General features: G+C 39.6%; 1 protein-coding gene across 1 annotated transcript in view; it reads right to left on the reverse strand.

The window, feature by feature from the left end:
• Nucleotides 1–4,715: 4,715 nt before the first annotated feature.
• Nucleotides 4,716–15,974, reverse strand: part of ARHGEF38 (Rho guanine nucleotide exchange factor 38) — a 40,104-nt gene continuing 28,845 nt past the window's right edge. Inside the window, exons 9-14 of the mRNA XM_075090727.1 lie at nt 15,711–15,833; nt 12,914–13,231; nt 11,152–11,292; nt 9,913–10,111; nt 9,472–9,731; nt 4,716–8,701 (exon numbers count right to left, since the gene is read on the reverse strand). Of these exons, the coding sequence (XP_074946828.1) occupies nt 8,516–8,701; nt 9,472–9,731; nt 9,913–10,111; nt 11,152–11,292; nt 12,914–13,231; nt 15,711–15,833 (1,227 nt within the window). The 3' untranslated portion in view covers nt 4,716–8,515. The remainder of the gene's footprint in view (nt 8,702–9,471; nt 9,732–9,912; nt 10,112–11,151; nt 11,293–12,913; nt 13,232–15,710; nt 15,834–15,974) is intronic.

Raw genomic sequence — 15,974 nt, forward strand, 5'->3', positions numbered from 1 at the left:
ATGCTATAAAATTCACAAGCCTTACATGTGTCAAAGTAGTATTGTCTGCCAACCTACCTTGGAAAATGAAGCCTCTAGTCTCTTAACTGTTCTACCGTAGCCTGTATAATTATTATTTCAAATAACTGCGTTCTTATACATGGAAGTAGCAAAAGCAGAAATCTCTTTATTAGCTAGTGACAGTGTTGGTAGATAAAAATCCTTTTATAGCCCTGTTGGCTAGTTTGGGGTGGGGAGGGGGGGAGTGTTTGTTGCTTTTTTTAAAAAAAATGTGTATTACAGGGGTTTGAAATCAGTTAGAAAACCTTTTCCAGCAATTTCGGTAGGAGGTAGAAACAGAACTAGGTGCATACATTTGCATGTCTTACTTCATGATAGTTAAAGTACCAAATGGATTGTGTGTATTCTAGAAGTCCAATTTCTTTCCCCTTCCCATCAGTGGTTTGTATTTCAGAGGGAACCCTCTGCTCATGCATGCTTTCCCAAATCTGCTGGAAGATCCTGTATTTGAATTTACTAGCAAGTGTTACAGAACAACTTCTAACTGGATATTGGCATTGGATCTTTCGAGGCATGTATGTAGATGGGTTTAAGCCTGGGGAGAAGGGTTGGATTTCCAGATGCAGTCTGGAGATTAGGGCCAGGGCATGTTGGAGATTCAGAAGAGTCTTAAGCTTATAGAAAGTTGAGTCCAACCCCCTGGCTGCAAAAACATATTCACAAAGAACTGCTAGGACACAGACCCTTCATAGCTGTGTTATAGTACCTGTTTTATCCCTTGAGCTGTAATCACTCAGGAAAAACTACAAACCACCACACAAGGTTATGATGTTGCACAGTATCAGATTCGTATTAATCAAAGACCTGTGGCAAGCTCCCTGCTTGTTTTTCAGGTCGGCTAGCCTGCCAACAGTGTCTGAAGGTGCAAGGGCCCGGGTGTGGAGCTTGGGATGCCAAGTATGAAGATCCATGTAACCCAGAATGGGGATCCGAATATGCCACTGTCCTTCCCATACCATTCATGGGAGAAAGGGTTGGTTTGATTTGTCCAGGGGGCAGAGGTATTGAGAAACCCTCTTCCTTTCTCCTCAAGTCAGATTTCCTTTTTTCCCCTCCAGTAGTTCCTTTGTGGATTTGCAAGTATCTGAAATAGTGATATAAGGTATGTTAGCTGTTAAAATAGGTCAGAAATACTATAATAGCATGGATTATGAAATAGAAAAGATTTCTCAGAAATCTGAATATATTCCTGTCATGGTTTAGTCCCGGTCAGCAACTAAACACCACACAGCAGCTCTCTCACTCCACCCACCCCAATGAGATGGGGGAGAGAATCGGAAGAGCAAAGGTAAGAAAACTCTGGGTTGAGATAAGAACAGTTTAATAATTAAAATAAAATTATAACAACATTGTAATGAAAAGGAAAATAGAGAGAGGTGAAACCCAGGGGAAGAAAACAAATGATGCAACTGTTCACCACCTGCTGACCTGCGTCGTGATCGCTGCCATCCTGGCCAACTCCCCCCAGTTAATATACTGGGCATGATGTCATATGTAATGGAATATCCCTTTGGCTGGTTCGATTCAGCTGTCCGGGCTATGCCCCCTCCCCTCCCAGCTGCTTGTGCGGCCGGCAGAACACGGGAGCCTGGAGTACAAGCACTACTTAGCAACAGCTAAAACATCAGTGTGTTACCAATATTGTTCTCATACCAAATCCAAAGCATGGACTATACTGGCTACTAGCAATAAAATTAACTATCCCAGCCAAAACCAGGACAATGCTTTTAGCCCTTTATGAAAATGAGCATTCATATTTTACTTTCATAATACTGAAAAAAAATGGGTTTTCAATCCTGCATAGGAAAAGTTTTCATGTTATATGGAGTGGCGTATTCCACACAACTTTCATGGGAACCATCATATCTGTGTTGACATACCTGTGTTTCATTGTTATTTAGTGTCTCAGATCCAAGAGCAATGAAGCAGCTACCACGGGAGTATTGCAGGAGGAGCTGTGCCAGGGCAAAGTTGCATCCAAACACCAGCAGTGTCCAAAGTGACTTGCATCCTAGCAGCTAATAATCTATGAACTTGAAGGGCGCATGGGGTGGGGGGGGAAGGGCAATTTGTCTCTTTGTGTGGGTATTGTTCAAGCTGAATATGTTAAATTCCCAGTTCCAAGGCCTTGGGCGGGATCAGCTTTGTTTCTTTTCGTTTTGCAGACCGTAAACCCCCTCTACTCCCCAGCCCCAGCACAGTTTCGCACTTAGCCCAGCTGCTGTTACAAAGGAGGTTTGTAGGTGCTGTGACTGCCTCTCAGGAGCTTCCTGTGGAGGCATTTGTGTCTTTCTCCTGACTAGACCTAGCTCTTACGCCCACAAGCCTCCCTTCAGCTATTTTCGTGTGTCCTGCCGGATTCTGTTACGCTCCTTCAAACCTGTTCCAGCCACACGTGGGTTACGCGTAATGCTTTACCACCACGGCTAAGGCATTAGTATTAGGTCTAGGTCTTCCAGCTTTCCACTTGCACCCACGGGCTGTTCTTCACATCTTGTGCTCTGTCTCTTCGACCCAGATGCTCTGGGTTTTGTTCAGCTCTTGAGAACTGGCTCAGGCTGACCACTGGAAAAGGGTCTTGAGTCCCGCTGTCTGTGACCAGCACCCAGCAATCCTCTCTCCAATTCCTTCTGTGAGGAGGGGAGCATCTCTAAACACGAAAACATCTGAGACTTTTGTAGGTAGGTGAAAGCTATAGCTTTTCTTAGCCATCCTGTATTGTAAGTAAGTCTAAAGCTGATACACATAGCTATTCCCCATACCAATTTTCCCTTCTCGGCAATTAAGATTTAGGCTGAGGTTCCTTACACATCCAAAGGAATAGTTTCAGGATAGCCTTAGCTACCTGGAGAATTTGCATACTTTTTCAACTATTGTTTCCTGTGGAGGAAAAAAAGAAAGGCTTTGTCTTTGCAGTGCCTGCGGCTTCCAGGGCAATTTAAAAATAACAGCATGAGGAGGAGGAATCCAGAACTTTTATTACTTTTCAATCATCTCCTTCCTCTCTAGCACAGAAGATTTTTAATGGTGGTGTAGTAGGAAAAGACACTGAAGCGGTTTCATTAGCAAACAGAAGGCATATTTTCTTCCTAAATCAGAAGAATGTTGCCTGTGCTATGAAGCAGAGTGGGAAGATAGGTTCTTTTAACAGCTAGAGTGCTCTGATGTAAAGTGTTCACTCCAGTAGTAAAACCTGCTCCCACAGGAATGTTCAAGGTGCTAGCTGCCTGTCTTGCCTCTGAATATACATACAGTTTCGCTTGCAGGAGTTCAGGAGCTTATATCTGAACTGTGCAGATTACTTCAGGTACCATGTATGGGGTGAGCAAAGGCAGGAAAAATTGATCTTTGTTTTTAAATTGTGGTAGCTAGTGCCATTTAAAATACCCCTGAGACCAGATTCAAGTGTATCCTGATGTTTTTACATCTATAACTCTGGAATGGGTTGACTGTAGGTTATCTCCTATTCATTTAGAATAAAATAACTTATGCTCTACCTTTTATGCTTGCCTGTCTTTTCCTTCTAATAAGGTCAGGTCTAGCTGGACTTGCTGATACCACTGTATTAGCAAAATCTGCAATAGAGCTGCAATTTGTATTGGCAAAAGACTTTCTTCCACTGTAACTTTCTCAGCTTCCTAAATGAAATATAAAGTCTCCTTCTGTTGGTATAAAAACGTCAGTTAGGATTGTGATTCTTTGAAGTATTATATCAGGAAGGATTTAGAGCATAGACCTGGTCTTTTAAGTCAAGTGTTTAGCTTCAATATGTAAGATAGACACTGCTGAAAAACAGAGTAGATTGAAGGGAACAGTTGCTTTCTGCTTTGAAGTTATAGTTAGGATGGAATTAACAACTGTATTTTCAGGAAAGGAGTCTGTTCTACAGGACTGTTTGACTGAATTTGCATGTCAGGTCGAGGAATGTAGTGTAGGGCAGAAAGAAGGAAGGCCCTTCTGGCTTTGAGAAGCATACCTCATATGGAAGAAAAATAACTGGAAAATAGTCTTGTGATTTTTCTATCCCTGAACCAAATTCCTCTGTGATTTACTATAAAAATAGCTACTTGACTTTCCTTATCCTTTCGTATGGTAATATTTTACTTTTGCTTAAATATGATGTTTTTTTCAAGATGCCCAAATTCTGATGCCCTTACTGAAGTGAAATGATAGGTTACTCTGGTTCTGTGAGTGCTCTTTCTGGCTGGACTAGGGGATGCTGGCGATATCTGGGTCTAAAAGGAAAGTTCCAACACAAAGTTCTGTAATTTATTTTAGTAACACAAGCTTTTATCTATTATAACTCATTACAACTCATGACAGACCTCTGGCTAGACACAGCAGTAAATAATGGTCACAACCTGAGGGGCAGCTAGAGGAGAACAGAACTAAGCTGACACTTGGAAACTTGAAGTGTGTTTTGAAACTTGCTCAGTATTTTGATAGTGTTTGATGAGTTCTAATATATTGATAGGTAAGTTAGGATGCATACTAGAAATGCAGCTTTTTATCTGAGGCAACTATATCCTCTGCTAACTTTGCAGGGATGTTTTTTATAGTTCACAACAGAAGGCAGATCTTGGATAGCGTATAAAGCTCTTTGCTTCTGGAAAAAGACTTGTTTTAAAAGAAAAAGAAACATATCTTTACAAAAATAGATTTTTATTATTACAATAATTTAAACAAAGATTTTTTTTTCACCATTTCTGAACAAACAATATTGTTAAAGGAATTATCAGTAATAGATCTACTGGCACAAGGATTGTCATGGCTGTGTTTTCTATTGTGGGTGTTAGGTCCACTTCACGCATCTGCATTTTTACAAGCTCTCTTCAAATGACAGTGAAAGTATACTTTAGTGTTTGAAGGAGGTAATTACTCAGTGAAGCTTCCTAAGATGAAAAGTCAGAAGGGATAGTCCTTCAATCTGTGTTTCACTGAAAAGGTGAGTCGTTACTTAAGGTTCGCAAGCACCTTCCAAGCAGAGGGCAGATGGTGAAGCACACAGGTGCTGGTCAGAGCCAGAGACTCTGTGCTGTTCATTGGCTGTTCATTCTGGGTTCCAGGTCATCAATGGCAACACTTTAAAACATTCCCTGAACGGAGGAACACTTCAGTTTGAGTGGACCCAACCTTGAAAGAACTTGCACACACTTATTGTCACAGTGGTTCAAGTAAAACACACATTTGAATAAATGCCAGCTCAGTCCATTAAACTGCAGCCTGTCCCTGCTTCAATCAAAATAAATTAGTTTTGTCATTAATGAGAATAAGAAAACTCTTAGAATACTGTAACCTCCTCTACGTTAAAGAAACAGCTGGAAAAACATTGGATATTCTTAAGAATTTCTGGAGGCCTAACCTAGCTCCGTTTCTAGTATTTAAAGCACTATCTTAACAAAAGTGTGTCTAAGCAAGTCTAATAGGAATTGTTCCTTCCTCCTTAATATAGGAAGGCTTTAAATTCAAAAAGCGTCTCTTTAATTTTTTGCAAATGTAGTTTGCATTCATCTGTTTTAAACAAAAATAAAAGTTTGCAGTATATCTGTAATATCAAATGATAACAGCTAAAACTTTGAATTACTGAAATTGAGTAAACCAGTCCACCTGGGTATCTAATAAACTACTTTTTCTGAATCCCAAGTTACAAGGCTATAATAAAGTCATAAATTATCCTGTAATATAAAAATTATTATGGGTCCTAACCATACACTGGGATTTTGTATGTCATACTAGGAGTTCCCAAGTCCTACAGAAATTCAATGAAATTTAGGTGGCCAGCTCCAGTATATTTCATCCTTCATTCCTTGTTACTTCAGGATACCTAGTGAATGTTTTGGAGAGCAGTATCTGAGTATACCTTGAGCCTTGAGACACCTTCACAGAGCCAGATTTTTCATTACTAACGCTCAAAATCAGAGCTCTCCCTATGACTCAAGCTGAGTTGTCAGAGCTAAGACTTCAGAAATCTTTTTTTCCTGACTCTTGCCCTTAATTAATTTCTCTGTCTGAAATACAAAACTTCATCATTGCGCTTACATGACTGCATTAAGCCTAGTAAGTACAATTCAGTCATTTCTAAAACTGTTTCAAATATTGCAAAGTATAGATCATCTCCAAATAAAATATTCTAAATTGTAAGACATACTGAAAAGCTTCTTGTGTGCATCTTCCCCACAATCTTAAAATATAAAAGCCAAAGCATTGCAAGCTTAGTAAGGAGGAGTCTTTCAGTCCATCCTTCTAAGCTGATACTCCCTCTCCAAAGCTTTATTTTATTCATTTAACTAAAGGCAAAGTTTTCCACAAAACCAGCTACATCCATTAATAAAATGAATGAGAACCTTTGTTGCTTGCTATGGAAACAGCAAAATTTAAGTCCATGAGGTGATATACAGTAAGCCAAAATAATGCATTATCTATTATTACTGCTCATTGGATTGCAGTAGTTCACAGAGTTTCACATACCAGTTTCTGGATGTCCACCTCGGAGAACTCAAATAGTTTCTCTATCATATGATTTAATCCAGCACAAATTTCAGGTTCTCACCTCTGAGATCCACTGCATTCATCTTCTGAGCAAGACTGAGAACCTTCTTTACCTTTTTAGGCAAATAATATGAAAATCTGGGACACTAAAGAAAATGAAACTAGGTTCATTAGTGTAGCAAAAACTACTGTTTGCATCGACTGCCCTAACTTCTCTCATATTTTTTTTTCCTGACAGGTTATTTCCTATTACATCTCGGTAAGGGTTTTGAATCATTTCATCTTCATACCCCACACTTCAACTATAGTAAGTAGAAACTTACACAAAAGCTTTAGAACAATTTCTGTATATCCTTGATCAGCAACACCGCCCCCCCTTAATTTTAATAGTGTTGTCATTTTAATGGTCAGTCAGTAATAAGCAATTTTGCAGTAATGCAGAAAATACCTGATGGTTTACCTTCAATTACACTACCTGCTGCAGGCATAGTCACTTTTTTGTTTCCTTTTTGCAATGCTTAGCACAAGAAGGTCCTCACTTATCACTAGAGGACCTAGGCATTGCTGTATTGAAATAAATTGCAGTGAACACACAGTTATTGACGGTAATAGCAACAAGATGTTCTTATATCACTATTTAGTCTACCTCAAGTGTAGGGCACCAGCCTGACCTAAGGATTGCGGTAGTCAGTGAACCTAAAGAAGTACTACTTGACATTCAGATCCTTCCTTGTGATTTTGTGTTTTCTATTCAATGTGAACTACATTAACTCGTTAAAAGAGCCTCAACTCTTTTGAATATACCTTAGCAAAATACAGGGCTTTTGACTCTGAATTCTGCAAATAGCGAATCAGCTTATCGATACATCCTTCACTGTTCCATCTGATATCAGACACTTTGAGAATGATGATTTTTTTTTTCTGGAAGAGAAATTTTGATGCATCTTAAGTCCTAGCTTATTCCCTAGACATTATGACCCCTGTATCTGACATAAGAAATCAGATAGGCATTAAATATTCATGCAAAGGCACTGCTTTTTTTTCTTTTTTACATCTTAATAAATTTCCCAAGTCTAACAACACAGGTTTCATTTCACTACACAGATCTTGCACTATAAAGCAATTAGTGTGGAGACATATGTGGAATTTCAAACCTGGAGCACTTTCATATTGCTACAAACCTACCCTATGAAGTAGTTGTGTAATTCTTTTGAAAATTACAACTTCTTTATTTCACAGTACTTGTTTGTTGTGCCCCCTCTCTTCCTTCCCCCATTTCCATATTTAACTAAAGGTACATTCTTCCCTGGGACCAGCAACTGGTACCACCACATTTGGTATGGTTTAAGTTTAAATGTTTCCTATTAGATTTATAGAATAGAATAAATTCCTATTTCCATAATGTTTCCTTCTTGTTTTACCACTCCAATAGTCTCCACTGAGAAAAAGGTTAATTACGAAAGTGGTTGAGGATAAAAACAGACAACCAAAAACTTCAAGTTTTAAGATGTGTCTATGTTCATTGAGATAGCAGTTCAGGAACAATTCAGCCTGAACTACAGCATCCCTGAAGACTGAATTTGTCCTTTTTCAAGGCTAATTCTCCTCATCTTGAATATTATTTGCTAAATATCATGGAAGAAAAACATAATTTTAGCTGTGATTTGTACTTCTAGGTTGACTTTTGACGTAGGACGCTTTGACAAAAGAGAAAATTATGGGGCAATAGAAAGGCAAGGTCTTCAGGATGTTAATCAGAATCAGTCTTCCCGTTAAATGTTTCCTCCCTCAGGTCTTGACAAGGTGATGGCTTTCGGAGGATGGAGGTTCTCAATGTCATCTGTCTGCTATATCAGAGACCATGGCTTCTGTCAATCACTTGTGAGTTCGCCTTGCTTGCTGCAAACCGTAATAGATGATTATTCTGTCTACTTCAGAGAAACTGGCTCAATGGGCCTTTCTGTTCCTATGCGTATGTCATCTTCCCGAGATAATTAGATGGTACATATCCTTTCTGACCTTTTGCTTCTGCTAGCCACCATTCTTTATTGCCACTCAGGTCAGAAAACCGAAGTATCCTAACCTTCTGGTACTCCTGAAGACTGAGTTCCTGTTCATTTCTTGCTTGAAATGCATAAACAGCATAGAAGGTCTGAAAAAGAAAAGCCACAAAACCCAAAATCTGAATTCAGAAATGTAGCCACATCTTACCCTGTCATTGTGTATTAATGTGAATTCTGTATACAGAAAAGTTGTAATAACATATACAAACCAGTACACAACTACATGGTCTGCAATTGCTAGACAGACTACAATGAACAGGGCCAAAATAAAAAGTAAAAATTAAGGATCTGAGGAATTCTGCATGGGGAGGAACAAAGCAGCTCCAAGACCTCATCACCGTACTACACTAGTAAGGTTTTCAGCTCACACCAAGTCCCTGTTTCTGTCGCACCAAGCGGCCTTGCATTGGACGGAGAATTTTCCAGCAAGGTTTCCCCAGCAAGAAGCACCTTTCCTAAAGCTCCTGCACTCAAACGTGTCACGTGGGTTACTCCTGTGCCTTGCTGATCAGCGTTGCCACAGTTTTCTTGTCAACAGGTAAAATATACCGAACTTAGCTATTTTGCAGGTTCCCGCTTGGTAGGAGAACCTTGAAGCGTTGTACGTGGGGTGGGGTACGGTAACAGGGTGTTTTCTGTGAGACAGAACTGTGATCCACAATTTAACTGATTAACTTTTCCTACCTCATAGCTATTTAAGAAAGGCAAAGAACAAAGGATAACAAATTCTCATGTCATACTGACAGATTAGTGCCGGTCTTTTCCAGTGTAAAAGGAAACCATTTAAGTTATAAGCAGTATAATTCTAGTTTTGAAATAGGAACAACAAGATGACAGGCACAGTGTGTATCATACTTACATGCTGATCATCCATATCCTGAAAAGCATCAGTCCCTGTGCCATTAATTGTGGGATATTCACAGAAATTAAGAGATGAGCTGCTGTCATTCATCTTGTGCCCTGGACTTCTTGTGCTGCTGTCAGTAGAGGGCCGCGAAGAGACAAAGAGGCTGATGTTATCAAAGTCGTCATCATCAAAGCTGTTTTCTGCTACGTCCTTCTGCACTTTGGCTGGATTGTAAGGCCTCAGGAAGGAGGAATACACATACCCTTTAAGGACTAGTCACCAGAATAAAAAGAGAGAAAATAAACAAAGAGCAAAATACTGCTAAAACTATTTCAAAACCAACCATTTTATGCAGCTGTCAGCATGACAGTGGCAAACAGATGGGGCCAGAAAGAAAAGAAATCAATATCCCAAAGGAAAGCTATTATTGGGATGTTTGTGCAGAGAACTTACTTCCTGTGTCAACAAGCCATCTGCTCGTACTTCCGAAGGGGTCCTTTTGCTCCACAACAGCCACCAGTTCTCCTTCATGTAAGTCAATATCAAATGCCTGCGTGGCATTGCACTTGCGCTTAGCTTGGTATAGCAATTCTGTGCTGTACGTAGACAACAGCACGGACCTGTGGCCTTCTGTTTGACGTGGGGATTCAAGCTGAAAAGCAAAAAAATTATTCACTGGGAATAATGCTGAGGCCATTTCTAGAGCAATATGAATGCATAAAAACCAGTGTATGCTGCATGTGGCAACTGACCCTGCATTTTTAAACAGAGATCAAGGAGGGAGTTACACAGCTATTTGTAACCAAATCTCCTTTGCATATGCAGCAAGGACCTGTCCAACTGCTATATTAATAGGTGAGCAATAAAGGGCAGATTTTAAAGAAGTGTAGGAATTTCACTAATTAAAGACCTCTTAGTCTGTCCTCTGCTCTCAGAGAGCCGGTGTGCTGTATGTGAACTGTCACTTGCTCAGTTGTTTTTCTGTAGCAATGATCTTTGAATTCCTATGTAATACCCCAAAAAAAGCATAACCCAAAACTTGGCTGAGGTGTGCTAAGGTCACGTAACAACTTCCATGATAAGGCATTAGGCAAAAAAAAACAGTGGTACCCAAACAATCTGCTTTTTGTGTGAAATTACCTCACTAAATAAGGGCAAGGTGCTATTAACTGCTGGAAGCATATTCACTCAGAGTTTTGTTAGAAGGCGGGGAGGGAGGTGCTGCACATCAATGTGATCTTAGCATACCACAGAAGCAAGAGCACGTGTGCCTTACTGATGCTAAAAGGAATTCTACAGCTTCCTCAGCTTCTGTAAATCTGCACTCAAGTTCTTATTTTACTGTAAACTAGACTCCCAAAAGCTCTGGAAATGTCTGGTAAGATTAGGAACCAGGGGGACACAGATTTCTTGGTGGATTTTCTGAACCTTCTGATGTGAGGGGGGGTGTGTGTGTATGTGTGTAACCATCAGTACACATAACCACAGCTGAGGATGAAGGGAAAAAAAGTTCTGAATTAGAAGACTAAGACAGACTGTTATTGGTCAATGGAACAGCTTCATTCCAACAACCTGATTCAGAGTCCCAGTGAAGAGACCAAGCCCAAACCTCTAGGTGGCATAAAAATGAATTTGTTTCAAAAGCAATCAAAAGAGGATGCTTCATACACAATTCAAATGTATGGTACTCACTGGAGAAGGGACAGGTTTCTTTTTTTCCAAGCTCAGTTTTCTCTCAATAAAGGTTGCACTGCTGTTTTCTTTTACAAAATTCAGCTTGCGAACCTCCTCCATCAACTGATTCTGCACTTCACAGATGCTTGAGGAAGACAGCTGCAAACACAAAGGTGGGTTAGATCTCATGAACAAAATGGTAAGGATATTTGAGAGAGCAGATTTGGTTTAATGGCCTGAACGCTAGGAGTCAGGAAATCTGACAAGTTACTGCTATTTTCTGCAGAGTCTGTAGTGTGCTAGGTACAAGATGGAAAGAAAAGAAAGGTTCTTGCTTAAAGAAAGTTTCTAATGATTGCTATTAGATTTAAAAGACATACTAATTAGATTAAATCATTAGAAAATATTCTGAACAGTGATGAAAATGAACAGCCTTGCACTTATGCTACTGAGCCACCGCTTTCAGATGCAAATGTGCACGTCAGCAGCTATCAGAGTGGCCAAAGTGCTGTAAGGCTTGGAGTAGTTTACCCTACAGCTGTGGGTTTGTGCAACTGGGTGCTGCCACCAGGTTAAAAATCCTGGGGTAAGCTGAAGCTCTGTCTGTGGCACCGGATAAGTGCTTCTGGTCTGTGTCAAACCCCAAATGTATGTGCTGATGTAAACAGAAAAAAGAAAAAGAAGGTAATTTTGTAGGCAGAGCCTCACAGAAAACAATGGTCGATACAACAGCTTTCAAAACATGAAATGGTCAAATTACAGTGATGCAATTTCTTGATGCCGGAAAAGCCTTCATTTTCCCATTAAACAATGCAGCTCTATGTTTTGATCCTGACCTTGCTTTCTTAATTTTTCGCAGTCCCTGACTATAAAGTGCTGTATTCAAACCTTGATGGAAAGGAATACTCTAGAATTGCCTCATTACAATGTGTTTCCTATCTAGTGTCTCGCCCCAGTTAGATAAGTGGATTTGGATATGTGGAAGGCATTGTTGCAGCTGTGTTTCTCAGGGGTTTAAGCCCTCTAGGCAGAAGTACAACAAAACTGAAATGCTGTAGGATTTTCACATAAATTAAGAATAATTTCTCACCTTCAATCTTCAAGAAATGAACATAGTGCCCAGAAAGAGTAGAGTGGACTGGAGGAACTGATGCCCTTCTGTGTAGCCCAGACAGGCATCTTTGGTACTTTTGGCTACAAAAGTGAAATGTTTTGAACTTTCTAAAAATGCCAGTGTAGACAAAGCTATTCCTTACTGCCCAGAGATGTCTGCACGAGCTTCTGCAGCATATTTGGGTTTAAAAGTGTCTTGCTTTTCATAGAAATTATTTCATCAGATCTCCTAACCTGCTTCTCTTCTGCAGTCATCTGTGACTCTGCAGGTCTAGTAGCAACAGGAGTGTTCATGTATGTAGAATTTCTCTTCCTGTGTTTTCTGGGCTACTCAGGGTAGACACTAAGAAACAAGGACTAAAATGCTAGCAGCTGCCTCCGTTTTGCCTTACTGTAATGTTCTTGCCATTACTATCACTGTAACAGCTGGAACAGCAGCTGCATTAGAATCATTCTTGATGAAAAGTCCAGGCCTGACAAAACTTAAGGTCAGACTTAACCTTTGCTGAACTTGCAAGGAAAAAAAACCCCAAACCTGACTGTGCTTAACAGAACAAACAAAATTAGTGTGGCTTGAAGGTATGTGTCCTACATAACTCTAGCCAAATCATACAGAAAGGAAAAAGACAAATAAAGGCAGAGCTACACCTGTTTCTAATGTACTTACGGGAACAGGCACCACAGCAGAATTTGACTGAAGTGCTGCAGACATAATGTTCCTGAGGAGGGTGATGAAGCAATGCAGGCAGTTCAACACAATCTGTTTGGCTGCTCTGTTGAATACTTGAAGTTCTTCCACTAACTGTGCATTTAGAGCCTCATAGTCTTTCTTTGCCAGGTCCAGCTCTTCTCCTGTTGACCTCTGAAGGTGGCTGTTGTAGTCCAACAACTTGTCGTAGCGCTTCTGGATGAGCTTCTGTGGGCCTGAAAACAAGGCCTGTAGTGCTGAGAGAGGAGTCAAAACAAGCTTGTCCAGCTGAGCCATCTGGAAATGTATAAAACAGACCTATTTATTACTTTATTCATACAGTTCTTCAGACCCAGTAACAGGTTACCCCTGATGGCAGCCTATCAAGCAGTCTGTTATTACTCTTCACGAAGCATTGCTGTCAGGGGCAGCTTCAGGCAGGGTCTAGCACGAGTTAGAATCTCCTTCATAACATTGGAAAGGAGAGGTAACAGTTTTGGAGCTTAAATTGTCTGGCGATGGTCCCTTGGAGCATGCAGCCTGCAGTACTGCCCTTAGTGTATTACCACCGAGGAAAATCTGGGCAAGGATCAGTGAAGTGGACCAATAAAAGTGGGATTTCCATAATTGGCCTATGCCAATATCCAGTCTAGAGGCAAAGAGGTCTTGTTAAATGGCAGTTTTGCAGTATTGAATGCTACCAGAGCTTTTTTTTTTTCCCCCCTGGAAAGAGCTGTAACTCAATTCCTGTTTAAGCAAACACAAACAATCACTTGATTTGATTAAATGATGTTATGCTTGTTGGTTTTATCTCCAGTAATCAACAAAATTAGACACCTGGTAAAAAAACAAAGTCTTTCTCAGACTTTTCCATTAGTCACTAATTGTCTCAAGAGATTAATATTGCATGAAATAGTTTTGATTTTTTTTTTGTAAGTCACTTGTTCAAATACAGCACAGGCTTGTAGTGAGTGAAATTCATCATATTCAAGCTTTTGGACGTCCTATGTGAATTAAGTTGTTCGGCTGAATGTGAGAATAGAAGAGCAGCTGTTCCTCTACCCTCCATAACACACCACAGTTGAGGACAGATCCATTTTAGCACCAAAATTGCTCTCCCAAGGCCAAGATAATGCACACTATCTATATACTACTATATAGATATATATAGCACACTATCTATATACTACTATATATACTACTATATAGTAGGAACTATAAAGTTCCTACTTTATTTCCACCTGGAAATCTGGGCTGTGTTTAGCAAACCAATTTTTGATGCATTAAGAAAACAATTTTTTCAAACTGCTAGATCTGATTTCTGGAAGAGAAGAGGCTATTGTGGATTTCTGCCCTAACATTTAACGAGAGAGGAAGGTATTAATTATTGACAAATGCACAAAGGAAAAAAAACAATTAGCCTGAGCCCATTGCTGAGATCTCCATTGGTAATACCCTTTCAGGAAAATGTGTGAAGAACACTATGGGTTGCTCAGTGAGAACATCTACTCATTGTGCAATGTCAGGACAAAATTTTTTTTTTAAAAAAAGCTTATACATAGGACAGAGAATCTTTATGATCTTGTAAATCCAAGACAGAGAAATAAATAGATAATAAGTAGAAATTAGGATGGTTAGTAACAATGTCTACAGTTAAAACAAACAAGACAAAGATTATTTTTTTTAATTACATAGACTTTCAGAATAGCTCAGTCATGAGCCAATAGTAATTACAAAATTTTTCCTGGAAAAAAGTTTTCTGTTTCACCTATTGTGGAATTGCTTCTGCTTTTCTTTGAGATTTCTGAATATGGGGGGCACCTTCCATGCTGGGCACCCTCACCACTGCAATGACAGAGGGGTTCTCTCCTGCACTTTATACATTTATTCATTGTAAAGACATTGAAAATATCTTTCTGATTATTGAGATTAATTTTTGAGATTTTTTTCAAATATGGGAACTTCAAAGGAAGGGAAATACATCATCTTACTTCTCTGTCATTATCTGGGATGATGTGGCCTGTCAAAGATCTTTCTGTTTCTTGGCAGACTCTGTTTTCAGTGTTTTGGAAAGGATCGAATGGCTATATTTTAGTCAGCACAAACCTAGGAAAGCATAAGAAAACCTCCGCCTCTGAATTTTTCCAGCTTGAGCAGCTGTCTGAAGAAGCAGCCTGCCCCATTTTGAAGAGACATTTTAGTCTATCTTAGTAGAGCCAGGCGTTAGAGTTCATTTGGACAGTGAAAGCAAGAGACTAGTTGAAAAACTACTACCTTTTTTCTTTTTTAATTGCATTTTAATTCCTATGAGCTATATTCAGATTTTTCATGTAAGAAGGAGAGGAACTAACTTGAAAAGGTAATAAAGCTGACATTTTCACAGATCAATGATTACAGGAGATAATAGTTCACGAGCGCAACAAAGATCACAGAAGTCACTCTTAAAACTGCAAGTGTTGGTAACAAAAGTAGCAAAGCAAAGATCTGCTGCTCTTGTCTGAAGCTCAGTTGAAGTGTGCAAATTTAGCGTGAAGATTTTAGCTTAAACCTGGGAATTCAGCTTGAGAAGTTTTCTTTAGCTCTTCCAGGGAAAAGAGAGCGCGCGTACACTGAATTTTATCTTATTTCTTAGAGAAACTCAACCAAAAAACCCGCTCAACTTTCCCAATGGATTCCTAAGGGGTTTTTGCTCTTTTCTGTCCTAGTCTTCCCCACATAGACCTATTTTCTCACACATACAGATAGCTGTGTAACACTGGGCATTGCATAAACTTACAAGGTCTTCACAGAGATTTACTGAGTTGTTCCTTTTTTTCAAACAGTTGTTGACTTTGTCGTCTTTGTCTTCCAAGATTTCCTGAAGCCCAATTATATTCCATGCAGCCAGATGTATAGAACCCTAAGTGAGAAGATGGTAGGAAGATGGTACTGTATTACGATCTGTTTTAATATACTGCATTTACTCATGCAGATACTGCAATAATACCGATAGATTCAGAAATTTTTTCCATCTCTGAGACCTGTGCAGTTTCTGCACAGC

The sequence above is a fragment of the Phalacrocorax aristotelis genome, chromosome 4, assembly GCF_949628215.1.
Source record: "Phalacrocorax aristotelis chromosome 4, bGulAri2.1, whole genome shotgun sequence".
Taxonomy (NCBI): domain Eukaryota; kingdom Metazoa; phylum Chordata; class Aves; order Suliformes; family Phalacrocoracidae; genus Phalacrocorax; species Phalacrocorax aristotelis.